The following is a 22,152-nucleotide window of genomic DNA, read 5'->3' on the forward strand; positions in this document are numbered from 1 at the left end:
CCAACTAGAGTCCCTCAGACGGCGCGATCACGTGTCAAAACAGTCCCTCGTCCGCGGCCTTCATCAAAACAGGCTCAGATATCGTACGAAACTCCCTTCCGCTGGCGAGCCGCACTCAGATGCCGTGGAAACCGCCATGTCTCTGCACGCCTACACGGGAATACTTTCCAGCCTCATGTAGCTATCAGAGTCACCAAAATCGCCTTCAATGTTCGCTCTCAGAACCTTTACATCACGCTGCGCCTACGAGAAGCCAATCAGGGCACCTCAGACAACAAGATCACGTTCACGTCCCTCATCAAAACACGCCCACATGTCATCAGAATCTCTCCTTCCTTCCCACGCCACACTCAGATGCCGTGAAAATTGCCTTGTCTCTGCGCACCTACACACACTCGCTTTCTCGGCATAATTAGCTATTAGAGCCCCCAAATGCCGCATCAAGATGTGCTATTGGAACCTTTACATCATGCTGCAGCTAAAAGACACCATTTCAAGCGCCCCAGATAGGAACATCACTTGTCAAAAAAATCCACAGCTCGCACAACTCATCAAAACACACTCGAATTCAGCGAGAGTTACCGTTTCCTCCGGATGGCATACTCAATTCTTACTGGAAATCTCTAGTTTTCTGCATGCCTCCAAGGTACCACTTTCTGGCATTTCCAACGATTACAGCCCGCAGACACCGCTTCAATCTACGCCCTTGCGCATTTGACATCGTGTTTTAAATGATTTAATCTCCTTGGAAGCCTCAGACGGTATCAGCAACGTGTCAAAACGGCCTAGAACAGCACGCTCAGATTCAAGGTCTCCAAACTATTACATCTTGTAGAAATTCAAATGGGCCAATCGGAGCAGTGAAGGAACTGGACTGGGTTAATTTGGACTGGGTTGGATGGGTTACTCTTAATATAGCTCTGGGTTCGACTTCTGATTGGTCCGGCGCGGGGTGGGTTTGAGGCCGTGGAGCACCCAGGCGCTCCACAGCTTTTCTCTCATACCGAGGAAGTCGTGGTGTTGAGGTTGAGGCAGGCTAGCTGAGGCCTCTGATTGGCTGAGCTATATACTCCGAGGCCTGCAAGGGGATCCTGTCTCAAAACTGTTAGCGTAGCCATATAGATTGCGACCTATTCCCCTGCAAAATCTCTTGCCCGTCCTGTGCCCGTTTTTGAAGCTATTCGCACCCCCGTCCAACACCTCATCGCTATGGCCGACGCCGCGCCTGTTGACGAGGCTGTACGCCCTCAGCGCTCTATCACCAGCTTCCTTGGTGCACGCTATGCAGCCCCGGTTACTGACAGCGTTATCCTAGCCGAGTATATTAAAACAGCTCCTCTCGCAGCTGGCCAGGTGCGTGCCGGAGCAACACCAGGTGCCTCTCTTATGTTGATGACATTATTGCATGGTGGAACAATCGATATTATACCTGGCCGGACCTCGCCCGCTTTGCATTAGACGTCCTCGCCGTGCCGCCGATAAGCGATAAGTGCAAGAGGCTATTTAGCAGCGCATCTATATTGCTGGATAAGCGTAGGAGACGCCTTGGAATTGATATAATTAAGGCAAACGAGTGTCTACGGTCATCCTACGGCCCTCCTGCTCCGGAAGCATTTGATGATGCGGAGCACGCCGCGTCGCTTGGTGCATCGCGAGTATCACCAGCCTTACTTGCTGAGCAGGCGGCGGAGCGATTAAGGGTCTCACAATGCGAGGAAGCAGATGCTATGGCTGCTGACGGTGACGACGACGCGTTGGCCGAGCAGGAACTACGTGAGGTTGAAGAGGAGGCTATATTGGAGGGTCCTGCACCACCTATTAAGGTTGTAGATGCAGATGAGGATAATATGGTGGTTAGCGATGGCTCGGGGATTGCAATTTAGGTAGTAGGTTTGGTCACTTCTCACCCTCAATTTAGCCCACGCTAAGCTACTTTAGGCAATATACTCAGCTTCAACACCTTACAAATCACTAGCGTGGAGCCCCTGTAGCTCCTGGAGCTCCGCAGCGTTTCCGCTGGGTTGGAGTGGATTTGGTTGCTAACCCAACCCAGTCCAGTCCAGTTCCTTCACTGAATCGGAGCACCTCAGACGGCGATATCTCGTCCCAAACAGGTAGCAGACAACAAGAACGAAGCGAATCGTTCTCAGATGCCATCGAAATCACCGCTTTCATGCCCAGCCTTATGATACCTAAGTCCTGGCATGTCTCGCTATCGCGGCTGCCAAAAGCAGCTTCAATTCGGGCTCTCGAGCTTTTGACATCGTGTGTTCCATTTTTTCAGTCAGCCAGAACTTCTCAGACGGAACTACACTGTGGTCAAAACGCCTGATTTCAACCACATGAGATCTAGGCACTAGGAACTTTTACATCATGCTGTTTTTCAGACGGACCGTGCGGAGGACTCCAAACGGCGAGATCACGTGCCAAACAGATGTCAGATATCAAAACGCAAAGTGAGAATACTCAGACATCATGAAAGTCGCTTTCAAATCTTATTGAAATTCCCGCTTCCTTGCACAAGTTCTAGCTGTCCTGTGCCTGCTTCTACGGGGTATCACAGGCATCAAAATGGAGGTCGATTTACGCCCTTGCGCTTTTGACATCTTCCCACCGTGATTTAGGACCGGCCAGAGCCCTTCGGACGACGCTACAGACGTGGCAAACCGCTCGATTTCAACTCCACGAGATTTACACATGCCTGCTTCAACAGGTTATCACAGGCGCCAAGAAGGAGCGTAACCTTCACCCTCACGCTTTTGACATCTTGTTGCGGTAATTTAGGGCTCGTCAGCGGCCTTCGGGCGACGCCAGAGACGTGTCAAAACGCTCGAATGCAGCCTCATAAGATTCTCATCTGCGTGCTTCAACACGCTATCACAGGTGTCAAAAGGGAGCTTAGCCTACGTTCTCGCGCTTTTGACATGGTGTTGCAGTGAATCCGGGCTAGTCAAAAGCCTTCTGACGACGTCAATAATGTGCCAAAGTACTCGAATCCAATCCCATGAGATCCTTAGGTGCCTGCTTCAAAACGTTATCACAGGTATCAAAAGGAAACTCAGCCTACGGTCTCATGCTTCTGACATCACGTTGCAGTGATTGAGGGCTAGTCAAAGGCCTTCGGACGGCGTCAACAATGTGCCAAAGCGGTCAATTTCACTCCCATGTGATGCTTGAGTGCGTGCTTCAACAGGCTAGCACAGGGGCCAAAAGGCAGCTCAGTCTACGTCCTCATGCTTTTGACATCTTGCCGCGGTGATTTGGGCCTGGTCAGAGGCATTCAAACGATGTCAGAGACGTGTCAAAACACTCAAATCCGACCCTGTGAGATATATGCCCTAAAACCCATTACATTGAGTTGGGTTTCAGGCGGGCCACCTCGGACAACGCTTTCACGTGCCAATGAGTGACGAAATGCAAAGCGGAAAGCAAATCCTATTCAGAATATCGAGAAACTACTGATGTTCCTCGAGTCACAACCAAATCCTCAGAAAATCATCGCAACGTTGCACAGGTAACCGCTCTCACATGCCTACTTCAACAGGCTATCACAGGCTCCAAAAGGGAGCCCAAGTCAGTTCGTGCAGACTTTAACATCATGCTGCGGTGAATCTGGACTTGTCGGCGGCCTTCGAACGACGCTGGGAAGGTTCCGAGTCATCTCGGTCAGATCTGGCTCAGCGTGCCTTTGACTTCCTACCATGAAGTTTTTCAGCCAACGAGAACACCTCAGGCGGCGCGATCACGTGTCAAGAAGCCATCAGATATGGAGCGCAAAGCGATTCCCGTCTGGAGTATCAAGGGAATTGCGAACGTTCCAACATATCACGCTCAAATAGTCGGAAAATTACCGTTACTCTGCGCACGTACTCAGCACCACTTTCCGACTTCGCCTCTGTCACAGCACACGAAAGAGAGTTCAATCAAGAGTGTGTGGTTTGTTACATCGTGTTGAGGTAAATTTGAGCCAATCGGGGTCTCTCAAACGATACTACTTGCCTGTCAAAATGCGAGGAAACGGCGCATCTCAATTTAAACCCCGATGCTTTTGACATTGTGTTGTGCATTTTTAGACCCATCCAAGGGACTCCAGACGGTGCTAAGAACGTGTCAAACAGCTACATCTTCACGTGTGTCAATCTGCGCTCTCATGCTTTTGACATCCTGCTCTGAACTCCCCCAGTCACTTAGAGGACCTCAGACGGTACGTCGGTACCACCCCAGTGACAGATATATGTCCGATACTGAGTGCGAAATAAATAACACCAGGATAGCACAGAAGTTCCCACTAATCGTAAATCACGCTCGAATATCCTTAAAACTGCGCACCTTCTTGCCCTTACATGCCGGCCTCGACTGACTATCTCACCTCCCAAAAGAGCGCTCAATCCAGGATGAGCAAATTTTTACATCTTGTTGTGGACTTTTTGACCCTCTCGAGACACTTCAAACGGCGCCAACCACGTGTTGGGCCCTCGCAAATCAATGCCATGAGATCTAGATACTCGTGCTTTTGACATCGTATTGGGAGAATTTAGCCCTCTCAGGCCACTTCAGACGGTACTAGATAGCTGTCAGGACGTCCCAATTCGACCTCGTGAGATCTGAGCTCTCACGCTTTTGACATAGTAGCATGCAGTTCTCAGACCTTTCAAGACCCTTCAGACGGTACCAGCCACCTGGAAAGTCCTCGCCAATCAACCCAGTAAGATGTGGCCCCTCGTGTTTTTAACATAATGTGGTGCACCTTTCTGCCCGAATAAGGCACTTCAGACGGTACCAACTACCTCTTACTCTCTCCTGAATAAGCCCCGTAAGATCTAGTCCTTCGTGTCTTTCACATCTTATGCTGCGCTACTCAGCCCCTTTAAGCTACTCCAAACGGCACTCTACAGCTGTCAAACCCTCGTGGACCAACCCAGTGGGATTTGAACCTTGCCGCTTTTGACATCGTAGCCTGCAATTTTCCGCTGTCACACGCCACTTCAGTCGATATCAACCGTGCGTCAGTCCCCCTTAAACCAACGCTTTAAGATATAGACCCTTACGCTCTGAACACCCTATGTTTTAGTTTCTGACCCTTTTAAGCCACCCCAGACGATATCAAGCACCTATCAAAGCCCTGTAAATCAACCCCGTGCAATCCGAACCGTCCTAACAACTCACTTCCATTCAGGGCACCTCAGACGCTGGTATCACGCGCCAACAGCTCCCAAGAACAAAGCCTCGCACAGTACACCCGCAAGATACTCCTAAATCCTATAGGATTTACCATATTGCTGCGTACGTACATACTCAGGTTGAAATTGATGTGAACTCTCATTTCTATGGGTGTCTAGCTCGTTGTTTATATACTAGGGGAAGGAGGGGGGCCAGCCCCGGGGGCATAACGTGGTATCTCTTCCTGACGCGTTACTTGATTCATCCTGTTTCCTGATACAGTACTGATACCGTGCTGCAGCACTGCTGTTGCACTACCTGTTACTTCCTCCTGTATCAGCATGCTATCCTGATACGTTACTGCATATGAGTTGCTGACCCTAGGTTGTAGTGCTGCAACCCGAGTTACATGCCCCTACATGCCGGCCTGCTATTAGTGGTAGCTGGCGTAGGAAGGGCAAAAGATTAGTGAAGGAAAGCATAAGTTGTATTAATGTTGTAACGAGGGACTATATAGAGTAATAAGACTCCCTTGACAGCAAGGGACAGCAAGGGACAGCAAGGGGCCGCAAGGGAGATGGTGCAACTCCGTAAGGAGGAGAAAGGAAGAGAAACAAGGGAGAATAGAGGCGTGTTACTGGCTGCCAATTAGGCCCTCCAAACTGCAGGTTAACTGAGCACGTGCAATCTTTTACATCCTTTCTTCAAGATTCTCACCTATTTAGGGCACCTCAGACACCGGCATCACGTGCTAGCACCTACTAGAAACGAACCGTCGCACAGTATATTCGCAAGATACTCCCAAACCCCGTAGGATTCACCAACTCGCTGCGCACATACCCGACCCTGCATGTTAACCTTAGCTAGCTATCAGACCCTCTAAATTGCAGGTCAATTCAGCACGTACAATCTTTTACATCCTCTCTTCAAGGTTCTCACCCATTTAGGGCAGCTCAGACGCCAGCGCCACATACCAGCAGCTCCCGGAAACGAATTATATCGCACATCACAGTGGCACGATACTCCTAAATCCCGGAGGACTCACCAACTCGCTGCACACTAGCACACCCTCACGTGCCGGCTTCAACTAGCTATCAGGCCTCCCAAGCTGCAGGTCAATTCAACACATGCGGTCCTTTACATCCTTTCTTGAAAGTTCTCGCCATTTAGGGCACCTCAGACCACGGCGTTAAGTGTCAACGGTAAACGGAAATGAAGACGATTGCATATTGCACGTATGGGACACTCCCGAATCGCGTAGCATTCACCAAATCACTGCACACCTACACACCCCGACGTACCGGCTTCAACTAGCTTTCAGACGCCCCAAATTGCAGGTCAATTCAGCACCTGCAGTCCTTGGAATCCTCTTTTCGAGATTGCTGCCTTATCAAAGCACCTCAAACGCCGCGATCACGTGCCAGTAGCTTCCAAATATGAAGCAGATCGCACACTACACTGACAAGCTACACTGGGATCACGTAGGGCTCACCAACTCGCTGCACACCTACACGCCCTCACGTACCAGCTTCGACTAGATATCAGACCTTCCAAAACGAGGCCCAATCTAGCACGTACAGTCTTTAACATGCTCTCTTCAAGATCCTTAGCTAATCAGGCACCTCAAACGCTACGATCACGTGCCAATAGCTCTTGAAAGCGAAGCATTTCGCACATTACACTCACGAGCTACACTAGGATCGCAAAGGGAGAACGAGTTCGCTGCGCACCTAGACGTCCTTACATGCCGGCCTCGGCTACTTATTAGACCCCGCAAATGGCAGGTCAGTTCAGCATGTGCAGTACTTGACATTGTGTTTTTCATTTCCAGAACCTTTCGAGACATTTCAGACAATACTAAACACCTTCTAACTCTCCTTTGCTACACATATACACAGCCCCACGTGCCGGCTTTAACTAAGTATCAGATGCTTCAAAACGAAGGCCAGTTCAGGGCCTACAGTCCTTAACATCGTGTTTTTCACTTTCCAGCCTATTCAAGCCACTCCAAACAATAGTAAACACCTCCCAAATCAGCCTCTGCCGCACTTCTACACGCCCCGACGTGCTGGCTTCAGCCCGTTGTCCTACCCCTAAAACGGTGGCCAATCTGGCGCGTGCAGTCTTTGACATTATGTTATTCACTTTCTGATCCCTCTGAGCTACTTCAGACGGTACTAAACACCTCTCAAAGTGTCGTACACCCACTTCTACAAGCCTCCGTGTGCCGGCTTCGAATAACTATCCAAAAAAAAGCCCAGCTCAGCACGTGCAGCCTTTGACATCACGTCGCTCGATTTCTGACCCCTTTGAGCCACTTCAGACGATACTAAGTACCTTTAAAATCGACCTTTACTTAGCATTTAGGTATTAGTGTTTGACACAGTCTGAAGTGGGCCAGCGAGCTATCGGGCTTGCCAAAACTGGCGTTTCACGGGTTTTTGGACCCGCCAGAGCACCTCAGACGGTGGTAGACAAGCGTACAGAAACTCAGAGGTGGGATTTAGGTACTAGTGTTTAAAACCGTCTGAGGTGGCCCAGACAGCTATTAGGTTTACCAAAACTGGCGTTTCCCCGAATTTTCGGACCTGTCAGGGCACCTCAGACGGTGCTAAACAGGCGTCACAAAGCGCAGAAAGAGGTTATGGTATAGAATGGATTAATTTTAAATACTTTTCCCTGGTCACACATATACAGCCCCACGTGCCGGCTTCAACTAGCTATCAACCCTCCCAAAACGAAGCCAATATAGTACGTGTTGTTTTTGACACCCTTCATCACGATTTTTTCCACCTCCAAAGGCCTTCAGACGGTACTAATCAGCTTTCAAACACTCTATTACTACGCACCTGCACGCCCTCACGTGCCTGCTTCAACTATGTATCAGCCCTCCCAAAACGAAGCACAATTCAGCACGTGTAGTTTTTTACATCCTATCTCGCGACTTTTCAAACCTCTAAAGGACTTCAGACGGTACTAAACACCTCGCAATCCCTTCTTTGCTACACACCTACATGGGCCTACGTACCGGCTTGAACCATGTATTCGCCCCCCCAAACAGAAGCCCAATATAGCACGTGCAGCTTTTAACATCCTGTCTCGCGGGTTTTCGCACTGCTAGAGGACTTCAGACGATACTAAGCAGCCCCCAAACGCTCAATTGCTACACACTTACTTGCCCTTACGTACCGGCTTCAACTCGCTATCAGAGCCTCCAAAATGCAGGTCAACGTAGCACGTGCAGCTTTTGACATCCTATCTCGCAGGTTTTCGCACTGCTAGAAGACTTCAGACGATATCAACCACCTCCCAAACCCTCCCAAATCAACCCAATGCAATGTGAACACTCTTGCTTTTGACATCCTATCTTGCGATTTTTTACACCCCTAAGGGGCTTTAGACAATGCCATCCACCTCCTAAACCGCCCTCCGCTACGTACCTACACGCCCTTGCATACCGGCTTCAACTAGCTATCAGACCCCCCAAAATGCAGCCTAATACAGCACGTGCAGCCTTTAACATCGTATTTTTCATTTTTCAACCCTCTCAAGACCCTCCAGACGGTACCAACTACCCCCCAAACCCTCCCCAACCAGCCCTACGTGATCTGAGCCCTCCAGAACTTGACATCCCATCTCGCACTTTTCCACACAACCAGAGGACTTCAGACGGTACCAACGCCCCCCCCAAACCCTCCCCAACCAGCCCTACGTGATCTGAGCCCTCCAGAACTTGACATCCTATCTCGCACTTTTCTACACAACTAGAGGACTTCAGACGGTACCAACCGCCTCCCAAACCCTCCCCAACTAGCCCTACGTGATATGAGCCCTCCAGAACTTGAACATCCTACCCTCGAAATGTGGAACCAATCAGGGCACCTCAAACACCGCCATCACGTGGCCAACCCATCACCTGATTCACACCTCAACAAATCACCGAAATTTTTTGAATAGAAAACAATCTATTCAGCCCGCAGGCTCGAAACCGGCCTATCGCCGGTCCGTTTTTTTTTGCAACTTTTCAAAACCTATACAGGAGCCTCTCAATAGGGTATCAACACGGACAAAACCGCTACACCAGGGCTCCAATTCCCAAAACACCGCCAAACCCGCCTATCCGTCCCAGAACATCGCCCAAAAGGATCCGCACTAGTGCCTACCGCGTCCGCCACGCCGACCGCCACGATATCCGCCATTTCCGCCGTTTCCGCCACGATGCCCTCCGCGTCCGCCATTGTTCGCGTTGTTGTACCCGTACTGCGGCTGCTGCGCGTATGGGTCGTACCACGGTGGGGGAGGGGGGTACGCCGCCTGGTTATATCCGCCGTTGTAAGCACCCGGACCGTAGTTGTATCCGGCGTTATATCCAACATTTGGCCCGAAATTGGGGTACCCTGCGTTGGGATGATAAGCGTTTGGCTGCTGCGGGGTCCACCACACAGGGGGAGGGAAGGGGGGAGGGAGGGAGGGAGGGAGGAAGGGAGGGGGAGGAGGGGTCGGATTCGCGATGCGCGGTGTGGCGTATATGACCGGCGCCTTCTGAATCGTCACCCAGGATTTGACTGGTGCTGCAGCAGACTGAGGCTCCTCAGGGGGGTCGCTCGTCTGGACTGGAGGAGAGATTTGCTGAGACACTGGAAATTGCTCACCAGCACTGCTAGAATTGCCGTTGCTGTGACCTCCGTTGGAGTTCCCTCGTGCGCGATTGTTGGCGCCACCGCGATTGTTAGGGCTGCCTCGATTGAAGCCACCGCGCTGGTTGCCTCGGTTGCCTCCGGCTCGGTCGCGCGTCTCGGCCTTGTCGCTGTCGGTGAGAACGCGGGTGGGGTGCTCCAGGTTGGTGAGAAGCATCGATTTGTGGGCTGACTTGTGCTTGGGCATCAAGTAGACGAGGCTGCATTAGTGTTAGCAAAGCTCGATAGCAAAAGAGAACCAAAGGGTAAAAACGAAACGATACCTAATCGATGCATTGTTCTCAATGTCAGGCATCTGATCCGACGCAAGAGGATAGGTCAAGGAGCTGCCGGGAAGATAACCCTCGTCTTTGACTACCTTGCCGATCAAACCTTGGCTAGCCTTCGGGTCCAACGTCATAGTCTCGTTCTCAGCGGGCTTCAGAGAATAGAAGGCCGTGGTGACAGGATCGTAGAGCGGATGCTGCGTCGAGAAGATCAGCATCTCATGGCCCATCGCGTTGCGAGCCCGCTCGTCGTCCGTGAGCAGATGATCTTTGGTGCGCATGGCCTGCTTGAGCTTGTCCATGTCGACGAAAGGAATAAGCGCAACGCCCTGCCAGTCGAACTTCTTTCCATTCAGGTCCAGAACGAAGTCGACAGGGTAGAACTCGCGAATGACGCTATCCTCATCGGTCATGAGGATCCGGTACGGCTCAGGAATGGCGTGGTTGGAAGCAGCGGGCAGGACTGCCATGAGCTGCTCATACGGCTTGAATGGCTCGCCTTTCTTGAACTTGATGGTCATCTGATCAATATCCACAAAGTCAGCCGCGAAGGGAGAATAATGGTACGGGTAGTACCACTCCCAGTCGGGGCAGCCTTGGAGATAGTAGAGCAACACCCAGCAAAGTCCTTCCATGTACGCCTGTCCGACCTTGTGCCGGAAAGCATAATCGTCAGGAGCCACGTTGAACTTCTGCTCGTAATAGCGCTCGGCGTAACCGTCCTCCCACAGCATGACGGTGTCTGGAGCCGGGTCCTTCTCGCCACCCTTGTGCGTGTGCTCAACAACCGGCGTAGCGCGACCTGGTGTGCCGGTATCGCTGTCCTCAACGAGCTCCGACTTCCTGCTCTTGCTCGAAGGAGAATCTTCGACAATGGAGACAGCATCCTCGGCATCAACATCCGTGGCAGTGCGCTTCTTACCCCTCATCTGGTCCTTGAGAACGGCGGCGGCGCTCATGTTGGCCTTGTTGTGAGCGTCCTTGTCGAACATGGCCTTCTTGTCGATAAGCTGGTCATGTGTGGCCTGTCTCGCCTCGGCAGACTGCAGCTTGTCCGGGTCGAAGAAGGGAACATTGGCGTAGGTCTCCGTAGTCTCCTTGATGCGCTTCGCTGGAGGCATTCCGATGCCGCCACCGCCTCGCCGAGCCGCATTCTGCGCCTCTCGTCGACGAATGCCCTCCTCTCGTCGATCTTCGTTCTGCTTGCGCCTCTTGAAGATGCCGTTCTCTAGGGCAGCTAGGCCTTTGAGAATGATCTGGGCACGCGCTAGTACGACTTGGCCATCCTCGGTGACGTATCCACCCATTTCCCGGAACAACTTGCGCCAGAGACCAATCAAGGTGTCGATTCCATCTTCGCGGATCTCGAGACTCGGGAGATGAGGAAGGAAATCGTTACCAACAAAGAAGCACATGAAAACCCAATCGTCGATAGCACGCTCGGGGTCGGTTGGGAATGGCATGCCCGGAACGAACATTTCCACTTCGAGATATTCGCGGAGCACGTTGACATGCAGCCAGATGAAAGGCTTCTCCTCTGGCTCAGCGTTCTTGTGTTCATCGTCCTTCTTGACGACTGCACCGGTACACTGGTCGGCGTAATGTCCCTGCTGGCCACACTTCCGGCAGGCGTTCTTGTTGGCCTCGAAGAAGACATCCTCGCGCAGGACCCTGAAATGCGGCTCGTGGGTGACTAGAGCAAGCATGATGAGATCTGCGTCCAAGCCGTAGATGACGTGGCGAGTGTTGGGGTTGTGGTCAGGGGAGCGACGCTGTGACCGGATGAAGTTCATGATCTTGTGCTCTCCTTCGCCAGGAACAGAGGCGTCAGAGATGATGACCTTGAGGTTCGCCCAGCTGGGATCGGTGTTGATCTTGTACTGAGTCCAGTACTTCAGGGACGCGGCGAGCAGGTGCATGAACGGGGTGCCGGGGGTGATGGCGTTGCTGTCCCAGGTCTTCTTGGGCAGGTCGTTGTCCGCTTCCTCCTCTTCACCGTTTCCCTCGTCTTCTGCGTCGCCATGCTTGAAAGCCTCCATGCGCTTATCCCGAAGCATCTTATCAAACTCAAGTTTCATCTCGTCCTTCTCGGCCGCCTCTCGAGCCGACATGAAGCGTCGCTTTCGCTGCTGGTTCTGTTTCGCGCGAGGGGCCACACCATCTAGAAGACCTCTTGTTAGCAAAGTTGCACTGACTGGAGAGGGTGCGGGAGTTGTGGGGCAGGCCAAGAAATGCGACACCCCAGAGCGACGACATGTAGCCGACAGCAAAGGACGCCGCAAAGGAGGATCTCTTGGATGGCTGGTGTAGCGGGGGTGGGGCGGAAGACATACCAACTGCCAGGTACAACAGCTTGCGTGGACGAGCCATGTTCACAACGCGCTCGGTGTAGACGAAGACGGCAAGCATCATCTCGAGCTCGTCGCGAGGGGCGGGCTTGTCCTCGGGGTGGGAACACGGATGAACGATGCCATTCATATCCAGGTAGAGATTGTCAAACTCCTCGCCATTGGGGTTGGGCTTGGAGTAGTCGATGGGGATCCTGACGCCATCGATCTCGATGGGCTTCTCTTCGGCAACGGCGGACACAATCTTGGGGTACTTCTTAGACAGCCAACGGAACAGCGCGGGGACACCCATGGCTGCGGTGTGCACGCGAGAGCGCGGTCGTGGTGGAGGAAAGAGAGAGGTGTAGGTAGGTCGCAGGGCGCGCCAGAGCGGGCCCTCGAAGGATGCGCGGGCGTGTTTACACGCGCGGGCAGAGCGAAGGGGAGAGCTGGCAACAGCTCGAGTGACGGTGGAGAGTACCGCTCATGCACACAAGAGAGTGTGGTAGTGCGGGCTGTGAATGAAAGAGAGGGTGGTGGATGAAAGGAAGTGTTGTGGTGGAGGGCAGGTGAAGTAAAGAAGTTCAAAGCTCGCCTGGACGGGGGTTGCCGCCTTGGCGTGCAGGGCGGCGCGGGCAGGGGCAGGTGCAGGTGCAGGCGCTGGGCGGTAGGGCAGTTTGGCAGGTGGCAGGGCAGGTGGGCAGTTGCGTGGTTGCGTTTCTTGGTAGCCGGCCGGCGACGAGTCAAGGGCCGTACCGCAGTAGCTGTCTATTAGAGCCAGACGACAGGTGGACAGCTTGCACCACCACAGGGCTGCACTGCTTGCTATATTCCCCGTCTCGAGTGCGTTGGGGCTGTCTACTCCTGCATTCACGGCAATGCATTGCCAGTTGTCTGCCTGCCACGTCTACGCCGCGATTGGCCCCTGGTGATACCATATACCCCCCTACCAGCGATGCAGACCTGAGCCCTGCTGTCTGTTCCATCTCCGAACCTGCGCTGAACGATGCTGCGTATGCTGGAGGCCCAGGCGCCGGCCAAGCAGACGGCTACAGACACCATCAGCACCCTCAGCAGCCGCCTGACCAATGCCACCCTCCTCGAGGACCGCCGCGGAGCCATCTTGGGGCTCCGCAGCTTCGCCAAAGAATATCCTGCATCAGTGGCATCGGGCTCGCTTCGTGGCCTTATAAGTTGCTTGACAAAGGACGCTGAGGATGTGGACACAATCAAGGTGGTCCTCGAGACCCTCTTGATGCTGTTCAACCCCAACGAGACAAGTGTAGGAGGCCCAGGCCACTATGATCGTTGCAGTATGTGTTGCTGATGAAATGCCAGCCTGAAGCCTCCGACGAGATCGCGCTATGGCTCGCAGATGAGTTTACGCAGGTACTACTACTCCGCTCCCACGACCTTGCCCGTACTGAGCTTATGGTAGCGGCAAGATAACATAACGATCCTCCTCGACCTCCTCGAGACCCACGATTTCTATTCCCGACTGTACGCGTTACAAATCATACAAGCCATCTCGAGTGCACGCCCAGACAGGACTCAGGAGTGTGTCTTGACGGCCCCCTTCGGCACCACAAGGCTGGTAGCAACCCTGGACGACCCTCGAGATGCGGTACGGAACGGTAGGAACAATCTGAGAAAGCTGGAGAACAATTGCTGACATGTTTTTTTTCGCTGGGTAGCTGGCCTCATGGTCCTCAATGATCTGTCCCAGTCGTCAACAGAGCTTCAGAAACTGTTCGTCTTCGAGAACGCGTTTGAGCGCGTCTTTAGTCTCATTGACGCCGAAGGATCCCTATCACAAGGCGGCATCATCGTTCAGGATTGTCTCTCGCTACTCGCAAACCTCGTGCACTACAACGCCTCCAATCAGACCGCGTTTCGGGAAACAGGCGGTGTTGCGAGGCTCGCAGCACTATTGCCAGAGCCGGCTATCAAGAAGGCAAAGTCGCCGGGACCACCAGAAGAGGAATGGACGAGCCCTCAGAAAGACAAGAATATATGGGGACTACTGGCTATTCTGCGCATGTTTCTTCTGAAAGGTAGCACAAGCACTCTACTCAATCAGAATGCATTCCAAAAGCATGGGCTGCTACAGAAGGTGTTGAACATGGCATTTGACAAAGCGACAACAATTCCTATCCAAGTCGAGGTATATGAAGTCCCATTATTTGTATCATTGTCTTTAGCTCACTATCTAGGCATTGAACACTTGCGCAGACATGATCAGAGGAAACGCTCGCCTACAAGAAGGTTTCGCGCAACTCCAAGTCAGTCCCTTAGTCCAAACACAACCAGAGACAAACGGAAATGCATTGCCCAATGGTGTTCCCAAAGTCTACGTTATCGATGCCTTGCTTGACCTCATCCTAAGTCCCGCGTCGACGGAGCTTTTCAATGCCAGATTCGCAGCTTGCGAATGCATAAAAGCCTACTTCTACAACCACACTCCAATTCGACTGCACTTCCTAAAGAGAGCAATCGATGGGCATGTCTCTGGCGCAGATGAAACGGCCAATGTTCTCACCACGCTCGTCGCAGGCCCACAAGGCTCTCAAACCATTGACCCCTACCGTACCTGGTTTGCGGCCATATTGGTGTTGCATCTCATCTACGACGATCGAGAAGGAAAGGATCTGCTCATGGCAGTCGCAGAAGGGGACGCGGAAAGTGGAGAGGAAGTTGTTACCTGCATCCAAGCCATTACCGGAAATCTCATTGCGAGCTTGCAAATCGGAGAAGATGAGCGGATCTCGATCGGCTATCTCATGCTCCTTTGCGGTTGGCTATTCGAGGACGCCACCGCGGTCAATGATTTTCTCAACGAGGGTAGCAGTCTTGAGAGTCTAGTCAACGCTGCATCGAAACCAGGCGCCGACCTAGCTATCATTAGAGGTCTTTGTGCTGCCCTTCTTGGAATTATCTACGAATTCTCCACGAAAGACTCCCCTATCTCGCGCCGCGACCTCCAGCCATTCCTCACCACCCGCCTCGGCCGAGAGAAGTACCTGGACGCCATCACAAACCTCCGCCAACACCCGCTTGTCCGCGATTTCGAAGTCTCCTCTCATGCCTCTGCCTCTGGCGGCAACCTGCCGGAGGTTTACTTCGACACAACCTTCGTTGATTTTCTCAAAGACAACTTCAGTCGCCTGTCCAGAACCATCGACCGCGACCCAGGACTAGAGATCCACCAGACCGAACAAGGCATCGACAGAGACCTTGTCGACTCCCTCCGCGGCCAACTCGATGAAAAGATCCAAGCCCTTGAAAAAGCGCAAGCCGAACTCCTCGCCATGGAGCAGAAGCTGAACCAAGAGCTAGCCGACCACCGCAAAACCCAAGACCAGTCGCTAACCCAACTCAACACCATCAAGCGCATCAACGAAGACCTCCACCGCACGCACGACGAAGCCGCCGCGAAGCTTGACCGCGAACACCGCCAGGCCATCCTCGACCTCGAGAATAAGCATAACCTGCAGTTAGCTGCGCTGAATAATAAACTCGCGCAGACACAGAGAGAGACGCCCCTCGCTGTCGCAAAGACGAAGCAGGAATACGAAGGCAGACTCCACGACCTGGCCAAAGCACTCCGCGACGCCGAAAGCCGCATCGAGAAAGCAGAAGAGGAGCGTAGTGATGCGCTAGAAACCATCCAGAGCTTCCAAGCCACCCAGCGCCGTACGAAAGACGAGATCGCGCTCGTGCGGCAGACCATCTCGACCCTTGAAGCTGAGCTGAAGAAAGCGGAGAACGAGTCCGAGGCGTTGAAAGAGGAGAAAGCGGCCAGAGAGACTGAGATGGAGAAGCTGAGAGCGGATAACAGGCAGCTGAAGACGGAGGTGCAGGAGAATGTGTGGAAGGTCAAAGATGCGCAGGATAAAATGAAGAAGGCGGAGAAGTGGCTTGAGGAGAAGGAGGCGGAGAGGAAGAGCGTGCAGACGGAGTTGGATGATTTGTTTGTTGTGCTTGGGGACTTGGAGGAGAAGCGAGGGAGGGATAAGGTATGTTGTTGTAGTTCTACAGATGAAGGTGTATGTGTAGACTGGATGCTAATGTGTTCTAGGAACGGCTTAAGGCGCTTGGAGAGGAGATTTCGGATGCAGAGGGTGATGATGAGGAGGAGGAGGAGGGCGAAGGTGAGGATGAGGATGCCGGGGAGAGTGATGGTGTCGATTGATAGTGGTGTTCAGCAAAAGAGCTAGGGAGCTGAAATTTTTCCAAAATGTGTCGAGACACGGCAGACAGTAGCAGAAGAGTGATACAATCGGTTGTTCGGCATGCTGATCCAAGGTAGACCATTCCTGTCTATACCGATTTTGATGGTGGAGGACGTAGGGTTGGCAAGTAAATGGTAAATCTGCATTTGTCACTTCATTGCTTCCCATACTCTCTTGATATACGAAGCCGTCTTAGACGTTGTCGTCAGTGGGCTATGGCTTCCCGTGAACGGTGAGATATGCCCCCAAGGGTGGCTTTTCAAGTCTAATACCTTTCAAATCATTATCTACGCCCTCAAGATCTTGGGTTCTCTGAATATGTGTGAAGCCATCTCTGACATCGTCGTCCTCAAAACTTCATTCTCCGAACCTTAGTCAGATATACCTCATGTTCGGAGTTCTCGTGTTTCATAACCTTCAAATCACCATCTCGATCCTCAGTCTGTTGCAGCCCCTTTTCGAATGTGAATCCACCTCCGACGTTGTAATCCCACATCTTGTTTCCTCTTGAGGGTGGGTAGATATGCTCTCTACCATCACTCTCCGTGCCTCATACCCTTCAAACCAGCATTCAGTACCTCAGCATCCTGCTCTCTCTTTCGACACGTTAAGCCGCTACAGCTACTAGGAAAGGGGGTGTAGATCCAGCGGTCCAATTCACACATCTGAAAAAGTTACATTGCACTCTCATCTATAGATGGGAGTCATGGCACCTCCTACAGCGTCACCACGCTCGCACAATCATATTGTAGAGCACGCAGTATCCACGTCTCGACACTTGGTGATGCTCCAGCTAGCTAGAGAAAGGTGTGTGAAGTCAGTCCTCCACTTTACAGACTGAAAAAGTTACATCACACCGAATTCCTTACCAGTAAGTCAAAGTCCCTCAAACAGCATCATCACAGTCACACATCCCATATTCATGAAGCCAGATACGCAGTCCCAAACCTCTCAATCCCATTACCGTCCCCAGAGTCTATCCAGCAGCAGCAGCAGCAGCACTACCAACGGCCTCGGGCCCAAAAACTCCTCCAAAACCCCTCTTCCCCCCCCCCCCCCCCTTTCTCACTCCTCATCCTCATCTCCTTCTCCCCCCTCCTCTCCCCCCTCCACCCCCCACTGCCCCGCCAAAAACTCCCCCCTCGCCAACACCCTCCCCCCAAACTGCACCGGCGCCTCCCCGGCATCGTACCACTCGCGGTGCTTGCGGTACTCGTGCGCCAGGCTGCTCGGCGTGCGCGGCGGCCGCGGCGCCTGGCCCGCGCGCAGCACCCGGCCCTCCATCTCGGCGGCGTGGCGCACCACCAGCTCCGCCCACCGGCGCCGCTCCGCCAGCGGGCGCGCGCCGGCCCGCTGCTGCGCGGCGAGCGCGGCCGCCAGCCACTCGCGCTCTAGCGTCACGTACTGGAACTTGAAGCGGGTGGTGGGGGTGTCTGGGCGTGGGAGTTAGTGTGGTTGTTTTAGAAGGGAGGAGGTAGGTAGGAACTGGGAAGGGGGAGGGGGGGAGGGAGGGAGGGCGTACTGGTGGGGTGCTCTTCGGCGGCTTCTTCTTCTTCTTCTTCTTCTTCCTTCTCCTCTTCCTTCTCCTCTTCCTTCTCCTCTTCCTTCTCCTCTTCCTTCTCCTCTTCGGCGGCCTCTCCCTGCGCCTGTTGGGGCGCGACGGCGGGGACAACTGCTCGTTCTGTTAGCTGTTTCCTCGACGATGAGGCAGAGATTGGAGGCGTCCCGTACCGACGATTTGCCTCAGCGTGAGGCGCGGGCGGCCGGTGGAGCTCACGCTCCACTCCGGGACGTAGCCGGCGTCGATGAAGTCGGTGAGCGTAGCAGGGTAGGGGAGGGCGACGGAGGCGGCGGTGTTTTGGGGGGCGTTGGAGGCCATTGTTTTGCGCGCGGAGAGAGTGATTGATTGCGGTAGATGTGATGTATAGAGCGGACGAAGCGGCGGTAGAGAGGGCGCGCGCGGTGCGGAGGTTTGTGGTGGTTCGTGACGCTTTGGTGGCGCGGAGGAGGAGGGAGGACGCGGTGAGGTGAGGTTGTTGGCAAGGTCGACGCCAAGACTGGCGATGGGGTCGGTTATTTTGCGGCCACGCACGTAGGGCGGGCTGGGAGGGCGTTGTTTTAGGGTCTTTAGGGCGGAGGATTGGAGGGGCCGTGTTGGAGGAGGTGTGGAGGAGGGCTGCGGCTTCACTGACCCGTGTGAGCTGCCTCTGGCCTGGTGGTTTAGAGGGAGGATGGCTGTGATGGGCAATAGCTTCTGTATGAGCGCCCTGCCACAGCGACGACGGGCTTCAGGGCATATCTAGGCCCTAGGAATGTAGCGCTGAGCATTGCAGTCTCCTTGCCGGAGGGCTGCGGACGTTGTCACTGACTTGAGGCACGTCCGGCCCTACTATGTACTGTGAGGATGAATGTCAAGGGCTTCAGCTTCGGCATCAGGACCTCGCCGCAGCGATGGCGCTCTGGAGGACATGCACGCAGCCTGTATATGGAGCATTGATACTGCATTGCACGTACTCAATAGCTGCGGGGCCAGTCACCTATGCTGAGGACGTCTAGCCATATCATAAAGCTCGAAAATGAATGTCATAAGCAGCAGTCTCAGTATTTGGGCGGTGTCACAGTAACAGCGTCTTTGAACGCATATCTGAAGCCAGGGACTAGAGCCCTTACATTGCCGTGCTCGTACTAGACAATTGTGGACGCAGTCACGAACTTGAAGTACGTCCGGATCCGTAGCAGTTCAGGATGACCAGGGCCTTCAGGACTAGGGCTTCTCCGCGGGAATGGTAAGTTATAGAATACGTCTGGGTTTCTAGCGGAGTAGTAGTGATATTGCTATGCCTAGACAGGACGGCTGCCGGTGCGCTTACCAGCCCAAACCACCCCTAGGAAGCTAATAGATCGAGGACGAATGCCAGAGTGAAGACCGCTAGAGCCAAGAATCCCGCCATTATGGAGCACTAGAGGCTATTTCTCACAGTATACTAGAGAACATAGCATATTGGCGACCATGTACAATGGTGCCGTGAACACATCTACATACCGAAACCACCCCTGAGCCCATGATAAGTGGAGAATAAATGCTAAGTGCAAGACAAGTAGTAGTAGCGCATCGGCCGTGGGCTCAACCTACTGAACTCTATCTTCCCTACGTTTTCGCCCCTTCCTTTTTGATGTCATTTGAGATTCATTGATAAGAATGTAGACGAGTTGTAATTTAAGAAGGGTCTAAATATGGGCCGAGGAAGTCATGCTCCTTTTGCAACTATATGCAGCTACATATTCCTGATAAAGGAGTTCTTCGCAAAGATCGTTCGCAAATACAGTAGCATGAACAATGCATTAATGAGCTGTCCGAACTCCCGCTCCTTTTCCAATTGATTGCAGCTTCCTCTTCTTACTCCAGAGCAAGGTGTAACTTCAGCCAGTATCCAATCTTGCCCTGCTAGCTTTCTCTTTCCCAGCTTGTACGTCTCATATACTACGGAATTATGGGTGGAATCTGCGGTCTCAGGTATCTAGGCTTGAAATATGTTTCAGAGGTCCCAGTCCGGTTAGCATATTTCTAGTCAGCCTTGCCATCGATGCGCAGTCGCGCATTATCCTTCATTGAGAACTCACTCTACTCTGCTTACTCTCCACTCAGACAGCTTCGTTTACATACCAATTATGCCCCTCACGAATCAGTAGTCTGAACGAATTTGACTTGTTGACTCGCGACGATGATACACGGGTGCCCAGTTTGGAGCCCGGGGCCGCGGACCCCGACACGAGATAAGTAGCCATATGTCCACGCGAAGATGAGACCTCCCGTCTTCTCGAGTTGCAGGGAATTCGATGCTCTGGCGAGCACAAGATACGACTTGTATCGTAATGACGTCATGACTACTACCATCTGAGTCGATTCAACTATAAGCGGTCTGTAAGACGGCGTCTATACAAAGGTAGCAGCATCTCTCCCCACGATAAGTTCTCGTAGCAGGTATTGCCAACTAGATTTTACAGCTTCGTCTCAGCAGCATCTATAAAACCACCATGGTCTCTCTCGATGTCATACAGTCTTCCAACGACCGCATTAGGTCTGCCCTCCCCGTCGGTCTTGTCGCAGTCTTCGTCGGAGGCACCAATGGAGCTGGGGAAACGACAGTGAGGCAGTTCGCAAAGTACACAGCTCAGCCACGAGTCTATATTGTCGGGTGCTCTCAGGAGGCCGGCGACCGCATCACGGCCGAGTGTAAGGAGCTCAACCCCGAAGGCACCTTCGTCTTTCTTCAGCGAGAAACAAGCCTCATGCGCAACGTGGACCAGATATGCAAGGAACTCGCCAGCAAAGAGGACGTCATCACCCTGTTATGCCTAACCGTCGGCACCCTGCAACTCAGCTTCAGTGAGTCTAAATACACTATTCCTCTCGCTACTTCGCTGAACCCGCGCAGAAACCGAAGAAGGACTCAACTACCCTACCGCCCTAACAGTACACGGCCACAACCGCTTCATCTCAAACCTTCTCCCTCTAATCCGCCGCGGGAAAGGCTTACGTCGCGTTGTCACTACCTTCATGGCGACCTTCGAGGGTCCAATCGACATGGCCGACTTCCAGGGCTGGAATCTCGGCCGTATGGCGTTCGCAGGCCATAAAGCCTCCGTCACGACTCTAGCCCTCGAGGCGCACCACAAGGCGGCGCCCGAGGTCGCCTTCTTGCACAACTTCCCCGGCGCCGTGGAGTCTGGCATCGCGCGCGGCTCGATCGGCGGGCTGATGCGCTTCCTGAAGACAGTGTGGGGAGTGCTTGGCCCGCTGGTGCATATATCGCTGGTGGAAGCGGGGGATCGCCATTTGTTTTTCTGTACTAGTGCGCGCTTTTCTGCGGGGCCTGAAGATGAGGCGGCTGGTGTGCCGTTGGTTGACGGGCTGGCCTTTGCGAGGGGGACTGACGGCCAGGTTGGGAGCGGCGTGTATTCGATTGATGAGAAGGGGGAGAGCGCGGGGGCCAAGGTTGAGAAGTTGCTCGTTCAGCTCCGGAATCAGGGGATGGTTGAGCGGTTAATAGAGAACGTCGAGGCTGATATCAACGGCACCCTGGCCTCAGGCAAGGACAGCTAGGAGATCGACTATTCGGGATAGCGCAGATCTGGTGGCAGCGAGATGGAAGAACATGGGTGCGGATATAGGGGTACACTACAGGGTACTCGCGAGCCAATCGAAGCTTTTCCAATATATAGATTCTATGCCGTGAACAAGACATTAAATCTTGTATTTTTCAATGAGCTACGGTCTGCAACCTGTATTAACGTGCGGTCTTGAGACATCAGGAGGGTAGTAGGGGAATATTTGGGCTGGAAACGTCCAAATTCAAGTTTTTCAAATATCACTTTGAGTTGAGCACTTTGGAGGGGCGACACAAGCTAAGCTGCTACAGTAAAGATTGGAGTAGAGTATGCAGATGGTGATCACAAGATTCACAATATC

The 22,152-nt window shown here is 53.1% G+C and overlaps 6 protein-coding genes across 6 annotated transcripts; 3 read left to right on the top strand and 3 right to left on the bottom strand.

Moving 5' to 3' along the window:
• Positions 1–1,209: 1,209 nt before the first annotated feature.
• On the top strand, positions 1,210–1,883 carry BDZ99DRAFT_568930 (uncharacterized protein; the record flags this gene model as incomplete). Its single annotated transcript, XM_033727833.1, has 2 exons — positions 1,210–1,353; positions 1,566–1,883. The coding sequence occupies 2 exons, from the start codon at positions 1,210–1,212 to the stop codon at positions 1,881–1,883; spliced, it is 462 nt and encodes a 153-aa protein (XP_033579164.1).
• Positions 1,884–5,293: 3,410 nt separating this feature from the next.
• BDZ99DRAFT_263166 (uncharacterized protein) lies at positions 5,294–5,569 on the bottom strand. Its single transcript, XM_033713810.1, has one exon. The coding sequence runs from the start codon at positions 5,501–5,503 to the stop codon at positions 5,348–5,350; it is 156 nt and encodes a 51-aa protein (XP_033579165.1). The 5' UTR covers positions 5,504–5,569; the 3' UTR covers positions 5,294–5,347.
• Positions 5,570–9,167: 3,598 nt separating this feature from the next.
• Positions 9,168–10,059, bottom strand: BDZ99DRAFT_460962 (uncharacterized protein). The gene is made up of 2 exons (XM_033719508.1): positions 9,813–10,059; positions 9,168–9,557 (listed from the first exon to the last, which is right to left on the bottom strand). The coding sequence occupies exons 1-2, from the start codon at positions 10,042–10,044 to the stop codon at positions 9,313–9,315; spliced, it is 477 nt and encodes a 158-aa protein (XP_033579166.1). The 5' UTR covers positions 10,045–10,059; the 3' UTR covers positions 9,168–9,312.
• A 3,220-nt stretch (positions 10,060–13,279) lies between these two features.
• BDZ99DRAFT_439190 (intracellular protein transport protein) lies at positions 13,280–17,033 on the top strand. The gene is made up of 6 exons (XM_033717649.1): positions 13,280–13,732; positions 13,789–13,839; positions 13,889–14,084; positions 14,145–14,614; positions 14,664–16,466; positions 16,529–17,033. The coding sequence occupies exons 1-6, from the start codon at positions 13,457–13,459 to the stop codon at positions 16,640–16,642; spliced, it is 2,910 nt and encodes a 969-aa protein (XP_033579167.1). The 5' UTR covers positions 13,280–13,456; the 3' UTR covers positions 16,643–17,033.
• Positions 17,034–17,747: 714 nt separating this feature from the next.
• On the bottom strand, positions 17,748–18,561 carry BDZ99DRAFT_518058 (uncharacterized protein; the record flags this gene model as incomplete). Its single annotated transcript, XM_033725248.1, has 3 exons — positions 17,748–18,115; positions 18,205–18,354; positions 18,414–18,561. 3 exons carry the CDS (start codon positions 18,559–18,561, stop codon positions 17,748–17,750), a joined length of 666 nt encoding a protein of 221 aa, XP_033579168.1.
• A 2,156-nt stretch (positions 18,562–20,717) lies between these two features.
• On the top strand, positions 20,718–21,917 carry BDZ99DRAFT_558045 (uncharacterized protein; the record flags this gene model as incomplete). Its single annotated transcript, XM_033727217.1, has 2 exons — positions 20,718–21,069; positions 21,119–21,917. The coding sequence occupies 2 exons, from the start codon at positions 20,718–20,720 to the stop codon at positions 21,784–21,786; spliced, it is 1,020 nt and encodes a 339-aa protein (XP_033579169.1). The 3' UTR covers positions 21,787–21,917.
• Positions 21,918–22,152: the final 235 nt, after the last annotated feature.

Source organism: Mytilinidion resinicola, assembly GCF_010093595.1.
Source record: "Mytilinidion resinicola strain CBS 304.34 unplaced genomic scaffold BDZ99scaffold_6, whole genome shotgun sequence".
Taxonomy (NCBI): domain Eukaryota; kingdom Fungi; phylum Ascomycota; class Dothideomycetes; order Mytilinidiales; family Mytilinidiaceae; genus Mytilinidion; species Mytilinidion resinicola.

Coding starts and splice junctions, on each gene's coding strand:
- BDZ99DRAFT_439190 (XM_033717649.1), top strand. CDS start 13,457: ATGCTGCGTATGCTGGAGGCCCAGGCGCCGGCCAAGCAGACGGCTACA. Junction 14,615..14,663: donor CAATTCCTATCCAAGTCGAG/GTATATGAAGTC, acceptor CTCACTATCTAG/GCATTGAACACTTGCGCAGA. Junction 16,467..16,528: donor AGAAGCGAGGGAGGGATAAG/GTATGTTGTTGT, acceptor AATGTGTTCTAG/GAACGGCTTAAGGCGCTTGG.
- BDZ99DRAFT_263166 (XM_033713810.1), bottom strand. CDS start 5,503: ATGCTGATACAGGAGGAAGTAACAGGTAGTGCAACAGCAGTGCTGCAG.
- BDZ99DRAFT_460962 (XM_033719508.1), bottom strand. CDS start 10,044: ATGCCCAAGCACAAGTCAGCCCACAAATCGATGCTTCTCACCAACCTG. Junction 9,558..9,812: donor CGGCAATTCTAGCAGTGCTG/GTGAGCAATTTC, acceptor ATCCCAACGCAG/GGTACCCCAATTTCGGGCCA.